This window comes from Numenius arquata, chromosome 2 (assembly GCF_964106895.1).
Source record: "Numenius arquata chromosome 2, bNumArq3.hap1.1, whole genome shotgun sequence".
Classification (NCBI taxonomy): domain Eukaryota; kingdom Metazoa; phylum Chordata; class Aves; order Charadriiformes; family Scolopacidae; genus Numenius; species Numenius arquata.
In genome coordinates this window covers 41,184,399-41,210,986 of record NC_133577.1, presented here as the reverse complement: position 1 = coordinate 41,210,986, position 26,588 = coordinate 41,184,399, and the positions used below count along the sequence as shown (strand labels likewise).

Genomic DNA, 26,588 nt, shown 5'->3' with positions numbered 1-26,588 from the left:
GTCTCTGCTTGTGAACCCTGAAAAGGTGTATGGAAGTGGGTTATTGGAGCTATCCAGAAATCTAAGCTGTTGTATTTTAAAGCCTAACAATAACTGAAAAGACATGGGATCGGACACAATATAATGACTTGTCTAACATAAATGCTTCATTTGCATGGACAGAAGCATTTACCTGAATTCTGGTATGAGTGGTGGTGTAGGATAGCAAAGCCTGCTTTTTTTTTTTTCTTCTTCAGAATATTTTTGAAGTAATCTTGTAACATGGTTTCCAAAGGCAGTCAAAATTCAGAAGTCAAACTTTTACTATACTGATAGTACTTTTAATGATAAGCTCTGAAATATTTTTCATTGTTCTAAGTATTTTAAACTTAAACAATTTCGAAAGTCAAATTGTAGGATAGAGTTATGATTTTTTTTTTTTTGTTAGAAATTATTTAAGGTTGGGTGACAGAGCAAACTAGGATTTAAGCTAGAGTTCTAAATTGTACTGTCAGTCTTAAATACTTTTTCCCTGGCCTGTTAACTGCTGTGAATATGTATTACAGGAAAGGGATGGGAATATTAAAAGATAATTTGTGTATGAAGTAGTGTTACATATTTGAGCTGATTTCTTCTGCTGCCTTTTACGGTTCTTTTACCATTTTTCAGTGACTTGTCTTTGTAGCTTTCCTATACTTATTTCATTTTAAAGGCCTAGGAAAAAAAACCCAGAATATTGACTGTGGTATTTCTAAGATACGCTGAGGAAGCTGACTTAGAGGTTTTTTTTCTGTTGCTGTTACATCCAAGTTTATTATGACAGGAAAAAACAGTAAAAAATTAAGCCCTTAAAATGGAATGGTTTTTAAAAAATACTGTTTGCAGAGGTGATATTCCTCAATGTATTTTCATGTTACATGCCTGAGTGTTCTCTTCAGTGCCAGTAAAATGACTTTGTACTACATTCATACTGCACACTTATCTAGTGTTGTATGACATCAGAATGTGTTTAATCCAAGAACTACAGTTACACGCTGTCTTTCCTTTTCACTCAATGTAGGAGAACAGAGAGACAGGAATGGAAAGTGTGATTGAAGAAGTGGCATGTTTCAAGTACGTTTCCCTTTATTCTAATGTTTCAACTTTAAAAATGGATTACCTAAATTAGTGAAAATGAGAGAATAGAAGAAAGGGGGCTGGGTCATGGTGTTTTCCCATGGCCTTACTCATCTGCATCATTCTTAATACTGTTACTTATTTGATTTCTAGAACGCCTATTGAGCAGGGTTTTTTAGCTGTTCTAGTTAACCATTTATGCTCAGATGGTAATAGCCAAGGAACATAAAGGATTTTTTTGTTTTGTTTTCTTTTTTCTTATAGGAAACCTGGATTAACAGGCAGAGGACTGTATGAATTAAAACCAGAGTGTGCCAGAAACTTCAATTTATATTTCTATCACTTTTCAAGGGCAGAGCAATCAAAGGTATCTAGTAATTTAACTTTCTGGTTTTTATTTTGTGTCTTTTCTGGTTTGCTTTTCTCCAAAGCTTAATTCTGTGAAGAAGTATTATCAACTGGTTAAAAGTTAATTTTTAAAAGTTAACTTCCTTTAAAATGTTAAAAAATTCACCCAAGATTTTGCAGTGATTTTTCTGCCACCGGATCCTGTACCCTATACAAAGCTGTTGAAATCAGTGGGACTTCAGGAGCTTGTCTGTGGGTTCTCTTAAATCTTATTTTAATGAAAGTATTTAAACAATCTGTATTTTCACTTACCTTTATGGAAATCATCATTTTAGCTCAGGCTTGTCTTACAATTTCATGCTAGAAAAAGAATCCAGGCTGGCTCAAGATGAAAGATTAATTTTAAAGATGCGTGCCCTACTTTACAAGTAGAATGTAAGACAAACTGAAAAGATGTGGAAGATTTCTTCTTTTATTTAAGGCTGGGAAAAAGGGGAAAAAAACAGTAACAATGTAATAAAGCATGAATGCTCTTTTATTAGTTTTATATTTGTACAGGTTTTGAGTAATAATGGCATCATTTTTCTATTTCAGGCAGAGGAAGCACAAAGAAAGCTGAAAAGACAGAACAGAGAAGATACAGGTATTTCTCTTTGAGAGAAGATGAGAGAAGAGGGAAGCACCTATCAAACTGTGTGTTGACACTTAGACTAACAGCCTGTTCTTGGCCCAGCCAGAAATTGGTTGAAAATGTAGCAATTTCCCTTATGTCTCCCTGGTTATAGACCGGAATCTGATCCATCATGGAACCAGCTTTCTGAACAGCTTATTCCTTTGGCTTTCGTGTTACGTGAAAGCCATGTGGAATGTTACAGCCTGTTATCTGTAATACTGTTTATCAAGCAACTATATACTGACTTGGGTTAAGCTGTTTGAAAATTAGACGTTTTAAACAGGTGTTGCAAATTTTATTGATGCTGGAATGTCAAACACACAAATTTCCTTTTCAGCACTTCCACCGCCAGCTCTTCCTCCTTTCTGCCCACTTTTTGCAAGTCTGGTTAATATTCTGCAATCTGATGTCATGCTGTGCATTATGGGAACTATACTGCAGTGGGCTGTAGAACACAATGGCTATGCCTGGTCAGAGTCCATGCTGCAAAGGGTATGTTTCCTTATTTAAAATTATGCTTATGCTAAAGGAAGGAATATGTATTTTAGCATTTTAAAATGGGTTTATAGATTTGGGTTGTTTACTTGGTATAAGCAATTCTGTATAACAAAAAAAAAATTGAAAATGGGACAATATATCATTATTATAAATCACAAATTGAAGAATGTAGTTACATTTAGGTAATGTGAGAATGCTAGGCTTTGGAATAACTGTTTGAATAGAATAAGATTTTATTTTTGTTTTTTTGAAACTGAGCTAAAACGTGCTCAGCCATTTGAGTGCCTCCATGTTGTTCTCCAAAATGTGGGATTCATTAGGGACCTATCACTTGCTTAGAAACTCCTGGCGCTTTGTATTCACGGGTGCCGTGCAGTTGGACTGCATCTTCCCCAAGTCAACCACCCTCGGGTTGGAAGCACCTTGCAAAGGTTGATATGAGACATCCGGAAGAGGTGGCCCATATCTGATGAGACCTTGTTAGATAGATGTGATTGAGGAAAAATTGACTGTTACTTATTAAAAAAAAAATTACTTATTTAAAAAAACTTCAAGACTCAAATCAGGTTTTACCACTTTTTCTGTAGATACTTAGACCGTTGCATTCCAGTTCTGCTACAGGTTTTCCAGTGATTATCCTTTCCTTACATGGGTTTCAGTGTTGATTCCAGGCATTCAGTAATGCATTTTGTCTAAAGCATCTTGTATGGGGTGGCAAAAGTGGGTGATTCAACATGGCAGAGTTCACCACCAAGACTTAAATATTTCAGCTTTAAAATGCTATTCAGACTATTTTAGTGCCAAATAGGATGATTTCAGTTAAGTTCATGAAGATCACAGCTTTTTACTCACCTGAAACATTAGGTCATTATTCTAACATTATTCTTTAAATAATTCCTTTAAATGATTCTTCCTAACATTATTCTTTAAATGCATTTCTGGAGTGTTAGAATAAATTCAGTTAAATAATTTTAACTTTTTGTCAATTAGACAAAATGTATGTAAATAGGATTTAAAGTATGCATCATGATTATCTCCAGAGACTTGTGATAATATGCACCCAATTGCTAGGGAGAAAGCTAAGAAGCACAGACTTCTCACTCACTAGACAGGACAGCAAACAGAAAGATACAAGTAGTATAATGTGTTGTGTTTTTTTTTTTATCTGGTGGAGTTTCAAGAATTTGTAAACAAATGCTGTTACTCCTGTGTAATGTAGCTTTGGGATTATATATATAAAAATAACTTTGAAGTGACTTCAAATATACTCTTATTATATAATTTTATTGTAGGACTGACTTGTCTCTTAATGAATTACCCAAACTATATAAAGAGATTATATGAATTATTTAAGAAAAGAACTAAAATTTATAATTTTCACCTAGGTTTTGCATTTGATTGGAATGGCACTACAGGAAGAAAAACAGCATCTGGAGAATCTCAGTGAGGAGAATGTTGTAACATTTACCTTCACTCAGAAAATATCAAGTATGCCTTTCTTTTCAAACGTATAGCAAACTTTAAATAAATGAAAATGTCAGTATCTCATATTTTATTCTTCCGAAACAGTATTTACCAGAAGAGTCTATTTGTTTATCCATCAGAATTTTACCAAGTTGACTATACGTAGGTGCTTTACATATGTGTAGATTCTATGATAGTAGCAATACTAAAAGGCCTTTTCTAGAGGAGAAATACAAAAGTTGAATAATTCCCAGTAAATCTGATTCTTAATATCTTTAAGGAGCGTCTTTACAAAGATTGCTGTACATGATCAGATACTACAATTGCAAAAACTAGTTCCCTTCTTAAATGGTCTTTTAATCTTGACTCTTCTTTGTATTTTCTGACTGGTGTCTCTAGTTTTGCTAAGACATGGAAGTTGCTAAGACTCTTCCATTTAAAATAGGTGGAAAATAAAATAGTGGAAGTTCTACATGGCAGGTCCCAAGATGAAAACATCCAGGCAGCACATACAGTGCATTAAGAAAATATAGTCAGTGACATTTTAAGACTATTTTGTCTAACTTTTGGGGATTTAGAGGCTGTTTGTGAAAATGTTTGCAATGAAAATTGCATTTTGTGCCTATTTGTTGAAGGAATTCTTCAGCTGCTGAACAAATGCAAGTGTTGGGTTTTGCTTTTTTGTTGTTTTTAATGTTAGTGAATGATTAGTTTGTCAGTATAATCAGTTTTCCTTATTTTTTTTTTTTTATCAGAACCAGGAGAGGCACCCAGTAATTCCCCTAGTATACTAGCTATGCTAGAAACATTGCAAAACGCACCTCATCTGGAAGTGCACAAGGACATGATCAGATGGATATTGAAGGTAAATCTATTTTATATAACTTTTGAAACTTTTGTAATTATATTGTGATTATTTCTCACGTTGATTTGTTTTACCTACTTTTTTCCTTTTCTGGAATTCAACAGTGCTCATTATTTGCAGCATTATAGTATATACAGTTACATTCACGTCACGAACAAATTAAGTGTTGATGTTCTGGTTTTCTTTTCTTACAGACTTTTAATACTATTAAGAAACTAAGAGAAAGTTCTTCTACAAGTCCTGTGGCTGAGACAGAAGGAAATATTATGGAGGAGGTAAAAGCAAGCTGTAACAGTGATCTGGAATGGGTCTGGATTGTGACTAGCAAAGGGCTATATTTCTAATTGCAGCTTTAAATCAAAGATGGGAAACATCAGTGATTTCTAAAATTCTGTTTCACAGTTTATAGATCAAACCCATTTGTTTGAAAGACCTATTGGGAGATTCCCTGGCCTATTTTCCTTTGCTTTATACAATGTAGTCTCCAAATCTTCGGCAAGTTTACTGCCTAGAACTGTTTGCAGTACTGATCGTGGCATTCAATGATTCTGCTCTTCCCATAATTTCAGATTCCTGGAAAGTTGTTAAAAGAAATGGTATCTATGCATTTTACCATGCAGGTCATTCCAGATAAGCTCTGCTGATTCATGTATCTTGATGTGACATTCTAGATACTACACAAAGACCTTGGAGCACTGTAGTACACTTAGGAATACAGCTAGTATGGAGGAAGAGGAGCACTAGAGACCTGTCATGCACTTTCTTTTTTATCTTATGAATGCTCAAAGGGAAGAGAAATACAAAGTACAGTTAAAGGTTGAGTGGGAGGGGTACTCTTCTGAAGTTCTACCTGGCATTGAACACGTGCTGAAGAAAAGAGAGCACAAAATAACATTTTGGGAGACTTTTCTTTTTATCTCTTTATGAGATTTTTATTGTTTGAAAGTTACTACAAGTTACACATAGCAGTAGCTAAAACAAATTGTTGCAACAAGATTTTAAAAATGACTGAGTGAACAATACAATTTCAGAGTACACGTGATAAAGACAAAGCTGAAAGGAAGCGAAAAGCTGAGATTGCCAGACTGCGCAGGGAAAAGATCATGGCCCAGATGTCTGAGATGCAACGGCACTTCATTAATGAAAACAAAGAACTCTTTCAGCAAACTTTGGAGGAGCTAGATACTTCAACCTCCGGAGTACATGAAACTAGGTAAAGGGATCTCATTTACATTTTTTTCCTATTACTTTTACTTCAGATTGTCCTATTGTTAGTGCTTTAAAAAGCACTTTTTTTTAATCTTTGTGGAAAACTAGTCATAAGGTTTTTTGAGACCGAAAAAGCAGCAGTAAATGGAATTCTTTCCTCCCTCTTTCTGTCAAGATGGTGGGGTAAGTATTGATTCCTCCCTCGTCCCATCCTCATAGTGCTCAACGTAAACAGGCAAATAAATTTTTTTTTACTATAAAATCATCTAATAAATTTTTAATAATACTGAAGAGAATATGCTATTAAACGTAGTAATTTGGAAATAGCTGATTAGGTGTCTGTGGAGGGTCTGGAAGAAAATCTGCTTGTAGCTGGAAATACGATTTGAAGCACGCTAATGATTTTGTGGAGAAGTGGAGAGTGTTTTCAGAATTTATGTCAGGCACTTAAGGGATGGTGATGATGGAGGGTTGCAGATACAGTTTCTATGTTAAACTGGAGTGGGTAATGTTGGGAGGCCACTATTTGGGGGAGTATGAATTTTTTCTGGAAAGTACATTCTGTTTCTGGGGAGATAGGAATTGTTGTATAAATGCCAAAACTATTTTTATCAGAGAGCATTTATCATAAAGCTTAAAAGCTCATTAATCATGTTTAAATGATGATCTGATTTGTAATGTTTTTCAAATAATTTGCTCACTAGTGTTCTTTATATATTCTAGCCCTGTAATTTCAGATGCAAAACTCACAGCCTTGGGACCTGAGCAAACTAGAGTAGCTGAACACAGACAGGTTGTTATGTGTATATTGTGTCAGGAGGAACAAGAAGTTAAAGTGGACAGCAGGGCTATGGTCTTGGCAGCATTTATTCAGCGATCAACTGTGTTGTCTAAAAATAGAAACAAAATTATTCCAGACCCTGGTAAGTAGTTTTCATAGTTGTCTTTAATATTAATGAATGTCGAAGTCAATCTGACAACCGCTTGCTTTCTTTTGAGACCATAAAGTTACCTTCTTATGTTAACTGTGTAATTGTGAATGACTTCATTATAATCAGTGGCAAAACTCCCATGTTTTTTGTGAGGTAGAAATGTGTGTTCTAAATAATGTAAAATCGTTGCAAAGCATTATCTAAATGTTCTGCCAACCATTTATGACAAATTATTTTTAACTATTAAAAAGCCCTTTAAAATCAGAAGTGTTTGTTCTTAAGCTACTCCTGTAACATTAGAGAGAGAGGAGGTGTCGATGTAGTGCTGTAAAAGCACAGGATACACATTTCCTTCCTCTCAGTTATACAATCTGAAATGCCTCTTAGCAGTAATAAAAAAAGCTTGGATTTAGGTAGTTTTGTGAAACAGATCACAGTGATCAATGGCGTTGTTACAAAAGTTTCTCTGGATTCTGTATACATAAACACATAGCAAATTTCTGCACTGAATCATTTTACACTCTCACTCTGAAGATTACTGTTCTTAGATTCATTGTTTAATGGTACTGAACCACCAAAACTGCAGGTAGATCTTGGGGACTTTTACTAGGGCCCAGCACCTCCGAAAGCTTGGTTTGAAGTCTTAAGTACAGCACATAGGCTCAAAACAAAATGAGATGATACTTGTAAATGATCTAAACAGTTTAAGTTGTTGTGGATTAGTAATATGTTTTATGCTTCATCAAATGAGTTGTGATAAAGTTTAATAACAACACAAGTGTGGTAATGTTTATCTGCAGTTAACGTCTTTTCCTTAATGTTCATTTTGAGGTTGCTTTGTTTTATTTTAAATACAGAAAAGTATGACCCATTATTCATGCACCCAGACCTGTCATGTGGAACGCACACGGGTAGCTGTGGACATATTATGCACGCTCATTGTTGGCAAAGGTAAAACTACATTTAAGTTTTTCATCCAAATAGCATGTCATGCCATCGGTTTGCCTAATGGTTCTAATTTTAATGGAAAAATTACTACCATGTAGTAAATTAAAAAAAAAAAGTCATGAAGCAATTAAAACCGCTTTCTGTTGGAGGGTAGGGGAAGTAGAAATAATAATAATAAATACTGTAAACATGTTCAAAGTAATTTTCATTTACTATCTGTCATTTTGGTAAAGAAGAATCCAAAGCCACACATGGCAGCTTTCATTCCCCTTGGTTTTTATCCCTATGCGTAATCCCCTGTGGTGCACATCTATCTGAACACTGAAGCTCAGATTTTGGGGGCATTTTGCAGTTCAGTAGTAAACATGTTCCTGTTGCTTCTTACGCTCTTTACTGAAGTTTTAAATGACAGTGCATCCCTTGCACTCTTCCATCATGTTTTAATTTGAAGTAGAAACATCTGTGACCCAGTTCAAGATCATCTTCAACTTAAACACAATTTTATCCTTTTTCATAGTTTTTTTATAACCTTTTTCAGTTATTTTTATTCTAATGGAATATGCACATGGATAATGCTCATGGCACCTCCCTTAATTTCATGTGAAACTTAAGAATTTTATTTCTTTTAATCCTTCAACGTTCTCTCTACCTCCCCCCCTTGCCTTCTTTTTTTTCTTCTAAATAGAAATTGCTAAAGTACAGAACTTAAATGTGATTTTAACAGCCCAATGGTCTTCAACACTCTGGGGAATTTTGGCTGCCAAAAGCTGGGGATAGTCTGCAGTTAGTAATGCTTTATCAGTCAGAGGGTAGAGCTTTTTGCTTCAGATAATTCTTTTATGTATATTTGGGAAAAGGCAAAACAGTGTCTTCATGAGAATTCATTAATTTGTATGTTACAGTAATGTTTTAATAATTTGCCACTAATATCTTGCTCTTTTCTAAAGGTATTTTGATGCTGTCCAAGCGAAAGAGCAACGAAGACAACAAAGATTACGAGTGCACACAAGTTATGATGTAGAAAATGGTGAATTCCTTTGCCCGCTTTGTGAATGCTTAAGCAACACCGTTATTCCTCTGCTTCCTCCACCAAGAGTTTTGTTTAACAGGTCTGTTTGCTGTATAAGTGTCCTCAATAAATGTAAAAAACAAAATCCCAAACAAGCCACATCCCCAAGCCCCCTTTCAAAATGTTTATATCTTCTGTTTTGATAACTTCAAATGGGTTGGCTGTGTCCTTATTTTGGTTTATGGACTTTCCTTGGTTATTGTATAGCATGGAATTTAGAGTGTGAAAGGACAGTGAAGTGTAGGGCCTGCAGGAAAAGAAGTGAAGATAAAGAAATATATGGGCAACAGAGAGAGAGCCTGTTGAGACACAGAAGAACCTGGACTGCCTATGAAATACAAAATCTATATATAGTTTGTTCTCAACTAATGTGTGTATTCTGTTTATATATATTTTTGGACAGGTTAGACTTTTCAGGCCAACCAAACCTAGCTCAGTGGATCAAAACAATATCCCAGCAAATAAAAGCGCTGTATTTACTTCGAGATGAAGATGGTGCAAGTAAGTCTGAGGAAATGTGTATATTTGTATTTGAAAGTCATAGAATCACTTAGGTTGGAAAAGACTCATAAGATTGAGTCCAACTGTTAACCTAACACTACTCGGTCCACCACTAAACCGTGTCCCTAAGTGTTACGTCAACACATCTTTTAAATACCTTCAGGGATGGTGACTCACCACTTTCCTGGGCAGCCTGTTCCAATGCTTGACAACCCTTTCAAAGAAGAAATCTAAAGAAATTTTTCCTAATATCCAATCTAATCCCCCCCGGCACAACTTGGAAAACATTTCCTCTCATCCTGTCACTTGTTACTTGGGAGAACAGACTGACACACGCGCCTCATTGCAACCTTCTTTTTCAGGTAGCTGTAGAGAGCAATGAGGTCTCCCCTCAGCCTCCTTTTCTCCAGATTAAACAACCCCAGTTCATGAAAAAGACCAAATATTATGGTCTTACCACAGCGGACTTGAGAGATGGTGGCAAAAGTGGCAAGAGTAGCTTGGAATTTTGGTTTCTGGTGATATGCTCCTGCACCTTTTTATAATGTAAAAATTGTGTACAGATGAATAATCAGTATTTTATTACTACTTGTTCCTACAGACAATTCTGCTAATTCAGAAAAAATGGATCAGCTGCAATTACCTGAAGGATTTAGACCAGATTTCAAACCGAAGTACGTATTTACATTTTAATAAATCATTAAAACTTCATCATGAAATAGTAACCTGAAAATAGAATGTGACTTCTGTGCTATAAGATCTCACTCATTAAGGCAAAAATATGAATTTTGCCTTAATTAAAAAACTTGGTCCTATTATTATGATGGTATTGAGGTCAAACCACAAGTAGTAAATAATGCAGTAGAATTTCAGAGGCAGATCTGATGTGTGGATGTGCAGAGACGATGTTGCTATTGTATAAATTTCAACATCAGGATTAAGCTTTCTTTCCCTATTAGTTGTAGCTGGGTGAAGGACTCATCATTATAGCTCAGCACTACAAGTAAAACATCAAGTTAAGGCTATGAAATGGAGAGTATGTTAATATGTAATTTCAGCTACTGTATTATGTTTGTATTTGAGACTACTCCTTGAGGAGAAAGCAATGAAATTCATTACATGGTACAGACATTTAACTGCCAGTTGCACACAAAAATGCACCAATGATAGATTTTTCCCTATCAGTCACACATAGTTCCTTTTAATTTAGTCTTAACTGTATTATGTTTGAAGACTGGATATTCTTAGCACTAAAAAGAGAGATTCGATTCAAATAATCAAAAAATATTCAGGAGTGTATGTGTCACTGAAAAGAGGTTACAGAATACAAGAGCCAAAGAAAGATACTGGAGTTCTCACTTAATTTTTTAAAATCCAGGTGTTCAGCTGTAGGGTGAATGCTCATCATTAAATTACTGTGCTGCCGGTAGAGGAAAAAAAATGAGTTAGTAATATTGTTTTCTTTGTTTCAGGAATCCTTATTCTGAGAGCGTAAAAGAGATGTTGACAACTTTTGGTACAGCAACATACAAAGTAGGCTTGAAGGTTCATCCAAATGAAGAAGATCCACGTGTACCTATAATGTGCTGGGGAAGCTGCGCTTACACAATACAGACTATAGGTACTAATGTGTTAATTTTGCTCCTTTATATGTGAATTTCAGAATTTATTTAAATTCATGGCATTGAAATATTTTGGGGTTTGTTTTTTTTCCAGAACGAATTCTAGCTGATGAAGATAAGCCATTATTCGGTCATTTACCTTGTCGACAGGTAAGGACCAAGTAGCAATTCCTTTCTGAATTGGTGGAAAAAGAAGGAATTATGCTTCTTTAATGTAGAATATCTAAATTTTAAATTACGGTTATTTGATACCACTGTTTTGTCAATCAGTATGATTATTAATCTATGTAAAAATCAAATCTAGCAAAACTATTATGGATTTTTTTGGTATAAATGCACAGTTTAGTAAGGCCAGGGTTTCTCATGGTAACAGTCAAAATAAGAATACTGAAGGGAACTTGTATATTTGCATAAACATAACTATCTTTGTCATACACTTAGACACTCAGACTGCTCCCATAGACTGCAGCTGAGGGGCCTGAAAAGAATGCTGTTAAGTCAAAAGACCTTTTCGTATTGAGGAACTTTGTTAACTGTGGCAGTGTCTCTTTTTCTTTGTTTTTTTAAAGGATGACTGCCTTACATCGTTAACAAGATTTGCAGCAGCTCACTGGACAGTTTCATCTCTTTCGGCAGTACAGGGTCACTTTTGTACTCTCTCAGCATGTAAGTTCACCACCTTATTCTGGTTTTTACATATATACAAATATAGTAAGATGCTTACAGAATGATTGTTAGTCTTGATTACAAGAAGATGGTTTTACGTAGTGGTTTTAATCAATAGACCAAGAGCTGGTATTTTCACATGTGTACCTATGCATATTTGATCATACCAAGGGGAAAAAAAGACATTTTTTTTGTTCTGCGGTTCCAAGATAGGTTTCAAGAGAAGCGTGGGTATTTTGCTGTGAAGGAGTTCTGTTGATTCTTTCCAGCATTTATGTTGCTGCTTTTAGAAAGGTACCTAGAGCAAAGAAGAAGGAAGTGTGGTCCTTCATAAAAGAAAAGTGATACACTGGAACTTTAAAGAGGACATTAAGTTTAATATAGTATTGAAAGAAATTGGATATTTGCAGAGATATGTTATACATCTGCAAACTTCTCTGCCTTTAGAATCATAGAATCATCTAGGTTGGAAGGGACCTTCAAGATCATCTAGTTCAACCATCAACCTAACTCTGACAAAAAAAACATCACTAAACCATGTCCCCCAGCACCATGTAAACCCATCTTTTGAACACCTGCAGGGATGGTGCCTCAACCACTTCCCTGGGCAGCCCATTCCAATACTTGATAACCCGTTCAGTGTAAAAATTCTTCCTTATATCCAACCTGAATCTCCCCTGGCGCAACTTGAGGCCATTTCCTCTAGTCCTGTCGCCTGTGACTTGGGAGAAGAGACTCCATTGCTTGGAATTTATTAAGTGTGTGAATTTCTGTTGACAGCTGGAGTGCTTTGGTTAATACTTTGTGGTTACTTTGTGATTAATGACTGTGAATACTACAGAGATAGAGAGACCAATATCTAGCTCTTTCTTAATTAGAGATAAAATAATGAATTTAAGAGACTCTTTAGCAATGCATTTTTGAGTCCATAAGGTAAATGATTTACGTGAGGCAAATTTAGGGAACCTTGTAAAGCTAAGCAAATTGCAAAAGCTTCCTGAACAGCTGTCCAACAGACAACAATTACGGCTTGTGGTTAGTCACTAGCGTTTGAGCTTATTTCTGGGGCAGAGCTTGAGATACCCTCTCATTTTGTCTCCCACTGGAAACCTAAGCAATGCAAGAAAGTCACTATGGGAGTACTGAATGGCAGCACTTACTTTGCTAGCGTTACTTTGGGTTTGTTTTGTTTCAATACAGTATAGTCAAGTAGGCAAGAGTCTTTTTCTAGTAGTGTTGACCAACTCTTGAATTCACACCTTTCTGGCCAAAACAGGTACATTTGTATTTTAAGTACTTTAAGCATATAAACCAAGGAGATAAAATGAGAGCCTTGGTTTCTGTAACTGAAGTACACTAAAATCTTCTCATATATAAATGTTCAATTAATAAATTTATTTTTCTCTCTAAAATACTCAGCACTGGTGCCTAATGAAAAAAATGGAAATCTTCCTTGCATACTTGATATTGACATGTTTCATTTATTGGTAAGTATTCTGTAATATATATTAATAATGTTTTGATCCAGTAGTCACTATGTCAAAACTTCATTGGAAACTTTACCTTTACTCTCAGTTGGGAACTTTTCAAAACGTTGAGGTTTTTAGCATTTTTTTCACTACTTAATACAGTTTAAAGACGACTTTTGTTGCAAGTATTCTTGCAGGTAATAATAAATAATAGGTAAGAGGTAAAATGGGGCAGAATGTATACTCTTTGGATGTTAAAAAAACCCCAAACAAAGCCCCCCAAAAACCAAAACCAACCCCCTCCCAACAAACCACAAATAAAAAATATCAAACACCTCCAAGCCAACAAATCCTCAAAAAAAACTGATAGTTAATCATTGTTCCCTTAAATAATGGCTGGCTAATTAACTTCAAAATTCGCCTTACAAGGTATGCTGCCTTCAAAGGGTATAGTTGCAGCATGAGCAGAGAAAATGGGAAGATTCGAAAAGAAAAGGTATATACCAGCTTTCTTGTTATCTTTTACAGGTAAGCTTGGTGCTCTCTTTCCCTGCCATACATTGTCAGGATTTTTCAGGGATTAGTCTTGGCACTGGAGATCTTCACCTGTTTCATCTTGTCACTATGGCACACATAGTACAAATTTTACTTACCTCATCAACAGGTAATGCCACTTTCTTTCAACTTATATTGAAATGAATCCTCAAATCTGTATTTGGAAAACACTGAAGGTGCTGTTGGCAAATGTATGCAGTTTACAGTGGCAAAATAAAATTGCTGGTGCTCTCTCTTTCAGCCCGTAGAACGTATTAATAAATTGTACCCAGGAAAGTTCAGTTTTCAGCCTTTACTGCTTCACACTGGACATCTTTCGGAGCATAGCTAGTCATGAATCCTAGCTTTCCAGCTAATGCAGCAGTGCCTGGAAGTGTTTATTGCAGAGACTTGGCTTAGACATTGCATGATGAATAAGTTGCGGTTAGTAAAGGAATCAGCGTGTCTTCTGGCAAGAGGAACTGGATAAGGTGTAGTATGCCAAAAGCAAAGAATTCCAAGCAAGGCTATTAGGAAACCCAACCAATCAAACAAGTAAACCAACACCTCACTGGAGTTGACAATACCATAAACTTACCACGCAAGATGTGCAGCAGAAAATTTTTCCCCAGTATGTCATCCTGTAGTACAGTGGAATGTTTTGCTTTAGTTTGGCCTTTTTCTCAAAACTTGAAAAATTGCATTCTTGCTGTGTCAACATGTATATATGAAGTAACTTGATTTTTATTTCTTTCCTGTTCAGAAGAGAATGGCATGGATCAAGAAAACACTAACAGTGAAGAGGAAATAGCCGTGCTTACACTGTATAAATTTCTTTGCCAGTGTACAGGAAGGTAAAAGGATGATCTTTTGATAAAATCTAATAATATTTTCTTCCTCTTGGACTCAACATTAACTACTGACTGAATTCTATATACTAATGCTATCAAAGATGAGACTTTTAACTTGGGAGCTCATGCATCTTGTTTCTTACCCACTACTTCTGCATAGAATTTTTAAGTAACTATTCTTAGAAATTCCTCTGGTTGTGCTCATGAAGATTATGTTCTGGAGCAACTTTTTTAGTCAGTTTGCAGGTGTGTAGAATCTGCAATTGGCAGTGTCCGAGTACAGAAAACTTGTTAGGATCTGAAATGTCTCTGAAGTTTTCTTTAATTTACTGTCCCAGTTGGTTACATTTTTATGAATCTCTGTTTCATTCTTTTTCTTGGAATTAGCTTTCAAATAAACACTTTGCATAATGCTTGTTTCAACTAAAGTTAGTAATTTAAAATGAAGTATGACTGAAGACTTACTAAATAGAGCTCTCAGACTGAAATGATTGAATAAAAGCAAACTTTTAAAATTGTGTTTCCTTTAAGTGCCTTGAAAGAAATTTCCTCAGGCTGGCACCTGTGGAGGAATCTAAAAGCTGGAATCATGCCTTTCCTGAGATGTTCTGCTTTGTTTTTCCATTACTTAAATGGAGTCCCAGCACCCTCAGAATTGCAAGGTACTGTCTGCTTTGTATTAAATCAGCTTTTCAAAATATACAAACATTTATGGACAAAATAAATTACATTTAAACTTTTTTTTCTGAAGAAGCTGAATGAATGAATGGGTTTGTTACCAGTGCAAAATAGTATCTGTGTAATGAAAAAGGCAAAAAAAAAACCCAAACCAAAACAAAAGAAGAAAGAATTATTTCCTTTTTTAAAATGTATTTTTTTAATACCGAGATCAATGCTGTTCTAGATTATTTAAAACAGAAAGCAATGCTCTTCTGTTAAAAAGTGGAATACTGATTATTTTAAATCTATTGGTTACTGTTTTCAAATGAGAGCTGGATTTGCTCGCAGATTCCATTCAAATCAGCATCCATTAATGATTAAAATCTCCAGATACACTGATGTTATGTTACACTCCAAATGATTGATATTATTAACATACTTTACTGTCCTGTACATATGCTGTATGTAGGGACTGAACGTAAATCTGAAGATAGTACTTAAAATAATAAGTAGTCTCCCACTGGTTCAGGATTCCCATGTTTAAAATAAAGTGTGATACGTGGTGCTGAGCTGATAGGAGAACAGCTACAGAACTTGTAGAATGTTTCCTTGATATATAGCTTCTTTACAAATTGTTTTTAAAATGTAGATTATTTTCATTTAACAATAGCAATGCTTAAGCATTTGGAGGAGGAAAAAAGCCTCTATTTCTGAACTTTGATTTTTCAGTAACAAGGTTTCTCAAGTTCGTATTCTGGACCACTAGCAAGTGCTTGAGTTCTTTGTTAGAGATGCTCTAAAGATGAGGTACAAAGTGCAATTGTACTTCCAGACAGTTGGTCCATGGGCCTTGAGGGAGCTGGCTGTAGGAGAGGGGAAGAGAAAGGCTTTGCTTCACTTTGTTGCAGTCCTCAAGTCCCAGGTGCTTGGCTGGCCCTGCAGGTCCCCGTCACCGAGGGATGTCCTGACAGTGGCTGTGGCACTGGGTGTTTTGCTTTCCCTTCCCACTCCCCTGCCCCAGGACCCACTCATCCGACAACTGGCCTGTATGCTCTTCTCTGGTGTTTTACTGGGGGTTGTGAAACGGCAATTGCTTGGCCATGAGAGACACGTGGGCACAGCTTTTATTATAACTCTTTTCACTCCTTTATTCAGGAGCAAAAGAGGCTGTGCCAGGGAAGAGGTACCTGGTACTCTCTGTCCTGAGAGTTGGGATGGCAGAGGCCCAGGGACTCAAACCAACAGACTAGTGTGAATATGGCAATCTGGCGGTTGTGTCCTACGTAATATTTTAGAAGAGTTGGCATTGGAGGTGTTTGCAATTTCTGTATTCTGAGGCTGCGGTACTGCCTGTCACTGACCACCTGTCTTGGTTTGTGTCACAGACTCCAAGGAGCACAAGTAGCCATCTAATGGGAGGGCATTAAAACAAAGACATACTAAGTTGTAAAGACCATTGAACTCTCTGTTGCGGTTCTTACATGACTAAGCTTGAAACATGCTTAGAGGGGAAGTTTGAGCAAAGTTGCTTCTCGTTACTGGCGGTTTTCCAGCACAGCTGTCTGGTGCCTTTACTAGCACTTCCACACTTCATACCACATTTTGGGGGTGGAGGAATACAGTTCAAAAAAAAAACCAAACCACAGCTGTCCTATTTAGGGCTGTATTTCATTTATTATACTTAATGTAATTTTAAAAAATGCAGTTATGAGAATTTTACTTTTATCTTTTTACAGTAAATGGAACAAACCAGTTTGAACACTTATGTAGCTATCTTTCCTTGCCAAACAACCTCACTTGCCTTTTTCAAGAAAATAGTGAGATTCTGAACACGTTAATAGAAAGGTAAGTCATATTTTTGTGCTTAGTTTAAATTTAATAAAGAATTTTGCATAAGATAGTATTCTGTCTTGTCTTCTAAGTATTCTCCCAGGAGTGCATATATGGAAATAAGCAGTAGATTTTGAAAAGCATTTGTGAAAGAAGTGTTTTGAAAGAAATAATTTTGGTTGTAGAGATTATTGAATAGATGTACTTTGGAATTTTTACTTACTTGGTTTTGGAAAGTATAATCCATTGAAGCTAAAAGCTAATTTTTTTCTTTCTTGTAGTTGGTGTAGTAACAATGAAGTAAAAAGATATCTCGAAGGCAAGAGACATGCTATCAGGTAAACATGGAGAAATTTTAAATTTTTTCTCCAAATATTTTTTCTAAAGGGTGTTTATAATAACATAGTATCAGTTCTGCTTTATCGAATGACAAAGATATTAGGGGATAAGCAAAGATGTTGTTGGAATGTTGTAAGGAAAGTGAAATATTGCTTAAATTAGTAGATTTTAAAGGCAAAGTTAAATATTATAACTTTATTTAGACTGATCTGCAGCAATTAGAGGCCATAACATTTCTTCTCAAGTTTCCTATAGTAGATTTGTACCTTCTGATTCAAAAGGTATGCCGTTGCTAAAAGACATATATAACCTTTGCTTAAAAATACTAGGCATTGAAGAGATTTTCAAAGAATCCTAATTCTTCAGTGAAATCAACAGAGTCAGTTGCTAAAAAGAAAATTTGCTTTTAATACATTTCTACTTGCTAAGCAATTGAATTCAAAACACATTTAACGCTTAGTGGGTGTAGAAAAGCATTTGGGGTGTTTTTCTTTATGAAATCTGGTTAAAAACAGTGGTTATCAATTGCCCAAATAATTATAAATTAGCATGAGTTTCACAGTGCTGTCATTAAATATATATCCCCCTATTTTAATCTTCTGCGCTAAATACATAAAGTCAATCTTTCAATTGTACATACAATAAGGCTAAGGGACAAAAATAAAAATTAATTACTTCATCTGTTAAATGTCAGGCTATTAACAGAATAACTTGTACAATCAGAGTAGTCTTACTTTGTAATTGATTTCCCGTGTGATTGTTGGGATTTTTTTCCACGTGTTCCTCTTGCTGATTCTTACCTGCTCTTCCCAAGATTTTCTAACTTGACAGTGATTTTTTTTTTTTTCCCCTCTCAGCACGTTCTTGTACATGGCTTCTGTTACACACCTCTATTTAAATTTCACCATCTAGTTTGTATTATTTCTAGAGTTGAAGATATTTAAAATTTAGTATGTAATGCGCAAAAAAAATAGAAATAGCAGCTAAAAGTTAAAGATATAAATATCTGATACTAAATAGATCCTTTTCATTGCATGAGTATTTCATTCTCTTCAGGATACAAGTTCTCTGAACTTGTGGCAGACTATTTTCTGTTCAGTGAAAGAGAAGAGGAAAACTTAAAAAAATTATTTATTCCCAGATGCTGTTTTAAATGAGTTACAAAAACATGAATTTTTGAGAAAAACATGTTAGAAAAACATGAGGGTTTTTTTGAGAAAAACATGAGTTAGAAAAACATGAATGAGAATCACTGTGTATTATTCATTGAAATATGAGTGGTTAATTTGATTACTTTATTCTAGCTATGCAAGAGAATCCAACAAATTGATAGACCTTCCGGACGACTACAGTTGCCTCATTAACCAAGCATCCAATTTCTCGTAAGTTGTATGCAATTGGTGAGGACCCCTAAAGTCTTTGGCTCCTTTTGGTGAACTGGGAAACCTCAAACCTGAAAGTCTCAGAAAGATGTTTGTAGAATCATAATGGCACATATTGATTGTCGTCGCTTCCAGCAAAGCCGCCATGTATTTCAGTGAAATAGAAATTGCAGGGATCAGTATAACTGTTAACTGTATAAATGTTCAAAAGCACTTTTGAATCTTTTTACCATCTAGAGTTAATGCTTACAATGGATTTTATTTTTTTTATTTTGCTTAACAAAAGGTGTCCGAAATCAGGTGGTGATAAAAGCAGAGCCCCAACATTGTGCCTTGTGTGTGGGACCATGCTGTGTTCTCAGAGTTACTGCTGCCAGACTGAGTTAGAAGGAGAAGATGTTGGAGCCTGTACTGCACATACGTACACGTGTGGTTCTGGAGTGGGCATATTCCTTCGGTAAGGAGCTGAACACCTCTACTTGTATTGCTAGGTTAGATGCTGTGTGTGGACATGACATAAATTATTCTCTCAATGTGGTTGTAGGGGTGGTTTGTAAAGGCAGGGGTCTGTTAATAGCGGGGCTGCCTAAAACCTAGAGTGCATTCAGTTTCCTTGTATGTTGGTGTAAGGTTCAGAGGTTGTTTCTTTGAAGATAAGGCATCGTGCAAAATTTGAATTGCCTTTTAAAGTGAATTGCTTTTTCTCTGTGTGTTTATTTCCACTCAAGTTTTACACAATAATGAAGGTAAACACCTTTATTTTTGTCGTCCTTGTTGCTGCTGTTGAAAACATGAAAATTCATTTTAGTTGCCTTCCTGCATACGAGGAAAGGTTAGGTAATGCCTGTTTTCACTTTGGCAAAGATTAGTGAGAAATGACATTGTTTTATTTTCTTGTGGTTGTGTCCAGTATTTTACACAGACTGCAAATAATATGATGTGAAACTACATTGATTTTAACTGCTACCAAGGAGTTATAACAGGAAGAGAATAAGATCTTTAGTTGTTTTGTTTTGTTGTTTTAAAGTACCTTTAAAAGTCTGTATGTGCAGATTACACAGAATGAAAATAGGTGTGAATTGGAAAAGCAGTGTCTATGAAAATACGAGGAACTCTTTGCCTAAAAATCTCTGTGTTTCTCTCTAGAGTACGAGAATGTCAGGTGCTATTTTTAGCTGGAAAAACAAAGGGCTGCTTTTATCCTCCTCCTTATCTCGATGACTATGGAGAGACAGACCAGGGACTCAGGTAAATGTTTTTAAAAATATATCTCTTAAAGACAGGAACTCTAAAACTATCTATTTTGTAAAATACACTTTCTATATTACCTTTTTATATCAATTATATAGGTAACACTATATTTTTACATTTATTTTAATTATATACGTAATACTATATTTGTACATTGCTGCTGCATCTAATATCTTCAAACGTTTTAATGCTGATATGTATTTTTAAACTAAAAATATTTAACGGAAGATCTTTCCCAGGTTATAAACAGTTGTCTTGAGGTGTAAAAACTTAAATCATTTTACCATCTGCAAAGTTGCCTAGAAACTAAGGCTGAAAATTTTGTTTGTATATAGTGCATTAATTTGTGTAATCTGTGTTAATTTGATAGCAAGTGAAAAATACTACGTTATGATTTTATTTAATGTGGTAGTTTTTTGTCTTAACCGTATCTCTGCTTCCTGTGAGAATAGTTCAGGGAATTAAATATTGTTAATGCTTGCTACTTCTGAAACTGCTTAAAATCACAGAATATGAGCTGGTTCAGCATGAAAAGATTGCTGAAAACCTACGTTCAGGCTTCTGTGGTCTGTACGTGAGATTCCCAAAGGCTGGAGAGAACTGTTGAGCCATAAGGGCGGGGGACCAGACAAGGTAGCGCTCCAGTTTGCTAATCAAAGTGTCTGTTGATGTGTTCTGACAAGAGAATGATGTGAAAGGGTTAGCTAAATATTTTGATTTTTTTTAAGGGTCACCTAATATTTAGTATGTGCATCTGGGTGTTTGTGCTTAGTTGCAGTGTTTTGTCATTCCTGATAAATTTTATCTCCTTTTCAGACGCGGGAATCCCTTACATCTGTGCAAAGAACGATTTAAAAAGATTCAAAAACTCTGGCAGCAGCACAGTATCACAGAGGAAATTGGACATGCACAAGAAGCAAATCAAACACTAGTTGGCATTGATTGGCAGCATTTATAATGGTTATCTGCTGAATACTGGAACTTTATTAAGATTTTTGTAACTCAATAAGCTTTTCAAAGGAGGGATTAGGAAAAAAAAAAAAAGTCTGAGAAAAAAACCCACAAACCCAGTCCTGTTATTTAATCTTTGTTTTACGGTGTATTTCATAAAGATACCAGTTAACATTAATCAAGTAAACTTCTTTCTATGTAAGCAAGTTTTATTAGTCCTATAATTTGCACTGTGCTTCCTTCACAGAAATGTCTTGGGTTATAAACCTGGGCAAATGAACTTGAGTTTCTGAAAAAAAAAAAAAAAAAAAAAAAGACTCTTTTTGGAAGTCTGACTATGATTTTTCTTACAAACTGCAAGAGAAAAAGACTGCTGAAACAGAAACTAGATAGAGCACAATTACGGATTGTGTTTTGCCCCTTGCTAGTTATCTGAGCCGTTTTATTTATTATTCTGCATTTTAATAATTAAGCTGTGTGTACATGCAATGGAATGAAGTAAGGAAGCAAATAATGTAGCAAATGGATGTTTCTGTCTGCATCAGTGGATAATTCACTCTTTCACTTGGTGTATCTAAAACGATTTTGTCATTTGTACTCTTGCAGCTTTCTTGCTTCCAGTTGTTTTTTAACTAAAAAAACCTAACACTAGCTTTACAAGTAAAATAATTTAATTTAAGCTTTTTCCAGAGCATTGCACTCTTTAGAATTTATGTAGTTTGTAATTTGAATTTAGCTGGGAAACCCTTTCAATTATGCGATTGGTTATTGGTATTCAAGGGTTGACATTGTGCTTTAGAAGATATTTTAAGATACAGACAATACGTAAAATGTCATGAAAGCTAACTTTATGTTAATTTGCAGAAGCACAGAGGATATTTTCTTCATTTTTGTTAACAGTCAACTTTTAAGGTGCAAATCCCATCTCCTTTTTGTTGCAGACAAACTGAATGGTTTCCTTTTGGCTTTGAAGGGCCACAATCACACTGCCCACATTTTTGCATTGATTCAGTTTTTTTTTTTTCTGTTGTCCCATCAAGTATATTTACTTTTTGGCTTGATTTAAAGCTCTGTAAAGATGTTTGCATATAGTATATTTTATAAATATATTCTATAACTGCGCAGATTTGCACTTGATATGAGGGTGCCTGAAGGCAGTGAGTTTTCTAGCTGTATGTAATTAGACCGCCAAGGTGTCTCTAAAAAGTGACATTATGCTTATTGATTTAAAATAAAATCCGTTACCTTTATCTCTCCTATCTTCTGACAAATTAGTAAAATCTTAACTTACATAGTTCTGTTTCCTTAATAATCTGTGATTCTTTTAGTTAAGTCTTACTTTCTGACTATGTCTTCAGCCCAGATAAGCAGTCCCTTTACTGTCTGCCATGTCTTCAGTTACACTCGGTCTGACTGAATTGTTTCTATTTTTACAGATTTAATGCTTCAGAAAAATTTTGTATATTCATGGTGTACAGGACAATTTTTCAAACATTCAGTAACAGTATTGAGTGAAGATGTGAAATATGAAATAAAGAAACTTGGCCAATGTTGATTTCCCTTTTCTTAAAAGCAGTACAGGCTACTTTTGTCTCTACTACCTGTCGTAGTTCTAATCATTTGTATATTGCTGTCACTTTTTACAAAGAGACATGCAGAAGTTGCAGGGGAAAGAAGGAAAAAAAAAAAGACATTAATGCTCTGCCTTCCCCCACTTAAGCTGGTTGATGTATCAACAATTTTGTGTGCACGGTACTTAAAAAACCACACTTTTTTCGTGGCGTTACTATTCCTTTGCAGAGAGTCTTGCTTCTTTAACTGTGTGCCACAGTTTCAAATAATGTGTTACTGCACTGGAAAACTCTCTTTTCCTGTAAGCATAATATTAAAAAAATAATTTATGGTACTGACAGGTTTCTGTGTGCAAAGCAAAATATTGACAGCAAGAAGGTTTTTTTTTTTTCTCTGGGATCAGAGTTGGAGACTGCAAGGTTAAATAGGTTGGCAAAATTGTGACCAGAAGTGCAAAGTACACAATTTATCATTTTTTTGCAAGTTAAGTCATTCTTTACTCAAGACTTCTATTTTCTGATTTGGTTTGCATGTATTTATATTAATGTAGAAATATTTATAACATTGTTTCAGTATGGGGGAAATAATAACTGTAATAAATTGGCTATAACTTTAATATTTGCGGATTGTGTACAATCTACAATGTATTATGTGTTTGGGGGGAGAAAAAAACAACAACAAAAAACCCCACAAAATCCCCAAGCCAGAAACCATCACAAGAGAAAACAAAACAAAGCTGAAAGCATCAAGTAAATGCTTGTGGTGTTGATATTAAATAAGCACTTTTTAAACATCGTTTTTAGAATTTTGCTGATCATATTCTTTCAAGTGTGTCACCTTGTTAATCACAAGCTAAAAGAAATACCTGGATGTGCAACATCTGCAATTCCTCGGCTGAAAATGTAAGGTGATTATACTATTAGTGTCATTTGCTTCAGTCAGCTAAACCTTTCTTGACCTCTACCAAAAAGTCTAATCACCTTTTTAAAGGATTGTAAATTACATTTTAGAAAGGGATGAGGGTTGAGGTTCACATCAGTAATGTTTTTTTACTCTTGTTCATACTTGAAGATAGCACTTTGTACTCTCCGCAGTCTGCCATAGGAGGCTCTCTTCCTTACTCAACAAGTGTGGCCACAAACACCTTCTCTTCTGTCCTTTTCCTTCTGCCCGGTGAGCTCTGAGGCTCCAGCCCTGGCATCTCATTTAAGTGCATTTTATTTTATGCTAAATGACTTGATGTTTTCTTTAGAAGCTACATCACTGATCATTTTCTCTGTGACCTGAGTCTGTAGAGGAGAAGTTGGATGCTCGAGTTACTGTGAAGGTACCTTCAGCACAAACCCCCACATTTTTTCCTTTCTGGAGGATTAAACTGCAAGAGGGGAGTTACATCTCAAATCTCTTCACAGAAGAGTCCTGTTGTGATCCACTGAGTTTGCAGTCTGCCTCCCTGCTGCCCTGGACTCCCCTTCTTTCTGGGAATTACCTTTGGCAAGAAGCAGTGGCTCTGTGTTTCCATCCCACTGTTGAGATTTTTTGTTATTGAGTTAAATATGACAGTGTGAAACAGTTTTGTCTTGAATATAAGCCCCTGGGGAATGGCATTTGTAACTGGTTGGTGTCCAACTGTTCATTGCTGCCCTCTAAGCCTGAAAATCCAGCCAGGTTTCTGTCTACTTTGCAGTCTAGTCTACATCTCCCCACACTGGTTACGAGGACGTTGTCTGAAACCACATGGCAAGTTTTTCTAAAGTGAGACATTCACTGTACAGAAAAAGTAGTTTTACAGCAACTTCCATTTACTAAGAAGCAGAAGAGGAACAGGCCTTTAAACTAATCCAATGTGTGTTGAATGATTTTGTGTATGACCAGGTCAGGGAGGCTCTCTCTGATAACAGCAAGGAGATGCTGGGTTGATCTTTGTGGGGCTTCTATGGGTCTTCTGATCTTCATGTTTTCGTACTGCAATCTGCTCTGTGTTTGGTGAGCCAGGACCGTTACCTGGCCAGTCCTGCATCTTGGTGGGAATGGGATGGTGCTCTTCATATCTGAACTGGCATTAAAGGAAACTGTCTTAGGGAGGCATCCCCTTCTCTACCATTAGCTGTTCAGTTCCTCAGCTCTTTATGGTGAGCATCCCAGAGTCCTATTTGACCCTGCATGGGGAGAAGATAGGAGACTTCATGGGAACAACACTGGATGCAGTTATTATCAAGGCTTGCCTTCTGCAGGAATGCTTCCAGGTGCTCAAGGAGTGATGACAGCCAGGGAGCCTGCCAGGCACACTTGTGTCCATAGACAGCACATCACCGTCTGATTGTCCGCTTTCCCTGGATAACTGGCTCAGGTTGTGTAGTACTGCTTCAACATATCCTCTGTGTAAAGGCTTAGGGACAGGCACACAGCGAGGTTGCTTGCCAGTGATGGGAAATCTTACAGACGAGTTGTCTTTAGGGAAAGGTCTTTTTTTACCATGAGTTCTTTTTTTTTTTTTTTTTTTTACGGGATTTGAATGTTTAGAAGAATGGTAAGGAGTAGAGTTGGCTTCTCCTTTTGGGCTATGTTCAAGCACAGGTGGGGAAAGTCCCACAGTAAGAACCTCCAGTTGCTAATAACTTCTAGTTACCAGTAAGTGGCTTCAGCTTGTTGGGGTATCATTTCTTGGTTTGGGGCACCAGCAGTGACTGACTGAAGGGCGTTGCTGTCAGCCTGGGATAACTAAATGGAGTTGCCTGCTCGGCGGCTGCTGGGACCACAGCGCGAGCACACGCCGCAGGCAGCTCTGGAGTGTGGAGGCATGTCCAGAAGGAGCAGGAGCCTCCCTACCTTTCCTTGCTGCCAGCCAGCAGTGCCCACGCAGTTTGGGGGCTTTGCTGTGGTGGAAGTTGGAACTGTTGGGTAAGGGATGGTGAAGAACTCGACGTCAGGTGGGTGGTTGGGGATTCCCAGGCTTGGCTGAGGCTCCTGCTCAGTGCTTGCCCCCAGACCAGGCTCTGGGAGCTCATCCACTGGAAAGCTCTCAGAGGCCTGACTGACAGTCCCACAGAGCTGTGCTCTTCAGACTGGTAGCAGCTTTTGCAGTAAGAGGGAGAAGGGGTTTTATTATTATCTTTATTTTATTCCAAGGCTAATAACGGTCAGGAGAAATAGCAATTCCTGGTTCTGTTGGGGGAGAGTCATCTCGGTGTCTGATTGTTAATGCAGGTGTGACTCTTGTGGAACTGTATTGAGCTAGTTTTGTCAATACTGTTATTTTTACCTTCTGCTGATCAATACGTATTTTGTTAAAACATCTTACAGGCTGATACAGGATGTTTACAAAGCAGGGGCTCGTGAATGTGACGCTGAATGTGTGTTGTAACCCTCTGATTGTACAGGGAGTGCTTGGATGGTGTTTAATGCACGTTATCTCCAGCTGGCTCTAAAAAGTGGCCAAGTATTTATGGTGATAGGTGGAAGCCTCATACTAAAACATCCTCTTGCTTCAGCTCGAGACCTTATTCAGGGGGAAGGTGATTTTATTTAACTTTCTAAGTTCCCTGTAAGTGCCCACTTTACACCCACAGCCACCAGAATGTGTGTCCAAGTGGTCTGGCCAGGACTACTACAGAGGACAGGAGTGGTGGCTGCCATGTCCTCCCTACGTACCGCTTGGCTGGGGATTGCAAACTGGCTTTTGCAAAGGTCTTTAATACCCATTGGGACTCAGCAGTAACTGTGGTGCCATGTTTTGCCTCAGAATCCTACTTCACCCTTCATAATGGGCAGCCTTACTTTAGATTTGTCTTTTCCTTCTTGTTTTGGAGTGTCTTGTCTAAAATGTAATAAGGTGGAGTGGTGCACACAACACACTATA

General features: G+C 36.4%; 1 protein-coding gene across 5 annotated transcripts in view; it reads left to right on the top strand.

Moving 5' to 3' along the window:
- UBR2 (ubiquitin protein ligase E3 component n-recognin 2) overlaps positions 1–22,723 on the top strand; it is a 56,021-nt gene extending 33,298 nt beyond the window's left edge. For 2 of the 5 annotated variants that reach the window (XM_074168846.1, XM_074168847.1), the window contains exons 22-47: positions 1,040–1,092; positions 1,360–1,462; positions 2,038–2,086; positions 2,454–2,608; positions 4,000–4,102; positions 4,834–4,943; positions 5,138–5,218; positions 5,975–6,156; positions 6,876–7,075; positions 7,942–8,035; positions 8,980–9,141; positions 9,505–9,602; positions 10,204–10,276; positions 11,075–11,223; positions 11,319–11,374; positions 11,794–11,890; positions 13,310–13,377; positions 13,888–14,023; positions 14,657–14,747; positions 15,276–15,406; positions 17,141–17,249; positions 17,516–17,572; positions 18,878–18,955; positions 19,242–19,412; positions 20,102–20,203; positions 21,023–22,723. In XM_074168846.1, the coding sequence (XP_074024947.1) occupies positions 1,040–1,092; positions 1,360–1,462; positions 2,038–2,086; positions 2,454–2,608; positions 4,000–4,102; positions 4,834–4,943; positions 5,138–5,218; positions 5,975–6,156; positions 6,876–7,075; positions 7,942–8,035; positions 8,980–9,141; positions 9,505–9,602; positions 10,204–10,276; positions 11,075–11,223; positions 11,319–11,374; positions 11,794–11,890; positions 13,310–13,377; positions 13,888–14,023; positions 14,657–14,747; positions 15,276–15,406; positions 17,141–17,249; positions 17,516–17,572; positions 18,878–18,955; positions 19,242–19,412; positions 20,102–20,203; positions 21,023–21,164 (2,850 nt within the window). In that variant the 3' untranslated portion in view covers positions 21,165–22,723. Of the gene's footprint in view, positions 1–1,039; positions 1,093–1,359; positions 1,463–2,037; positions 2,087–2,453; positions 2,609–3,999; positions 4,103–4,833; positions 4,944–5,137; positions 5,219–5,974; positions 6,157–6,327; positions 6,331–6,875; positions 7,076–7,941; positions 8,036–8,979; positions 9,142–9,504; positions 9,621–10,177; positions 10,277–11,074; positions 11,224–11,318; positions 11,375–11,793; positions 11,891–13,309; positions 13,378–13,887; positions 14,024–14,656; positions 14,748–15,275; positions 15,407–17,140; positions 17,250–17,515; positions 17,573–18,877; positions 18,956–19,241; positions 19,413–20,101; positions 20,204–21,022 lie in introns of all 5 variants that reach the window. The other 3 variants (XM_074168848.1, XM_074168844.1, XM_074168845.1) reach the window with 3 other exon arrangements.
- The last annotated feature ends 3,865 nt before the right edge of the window (positions 22,724–26,588 follow it).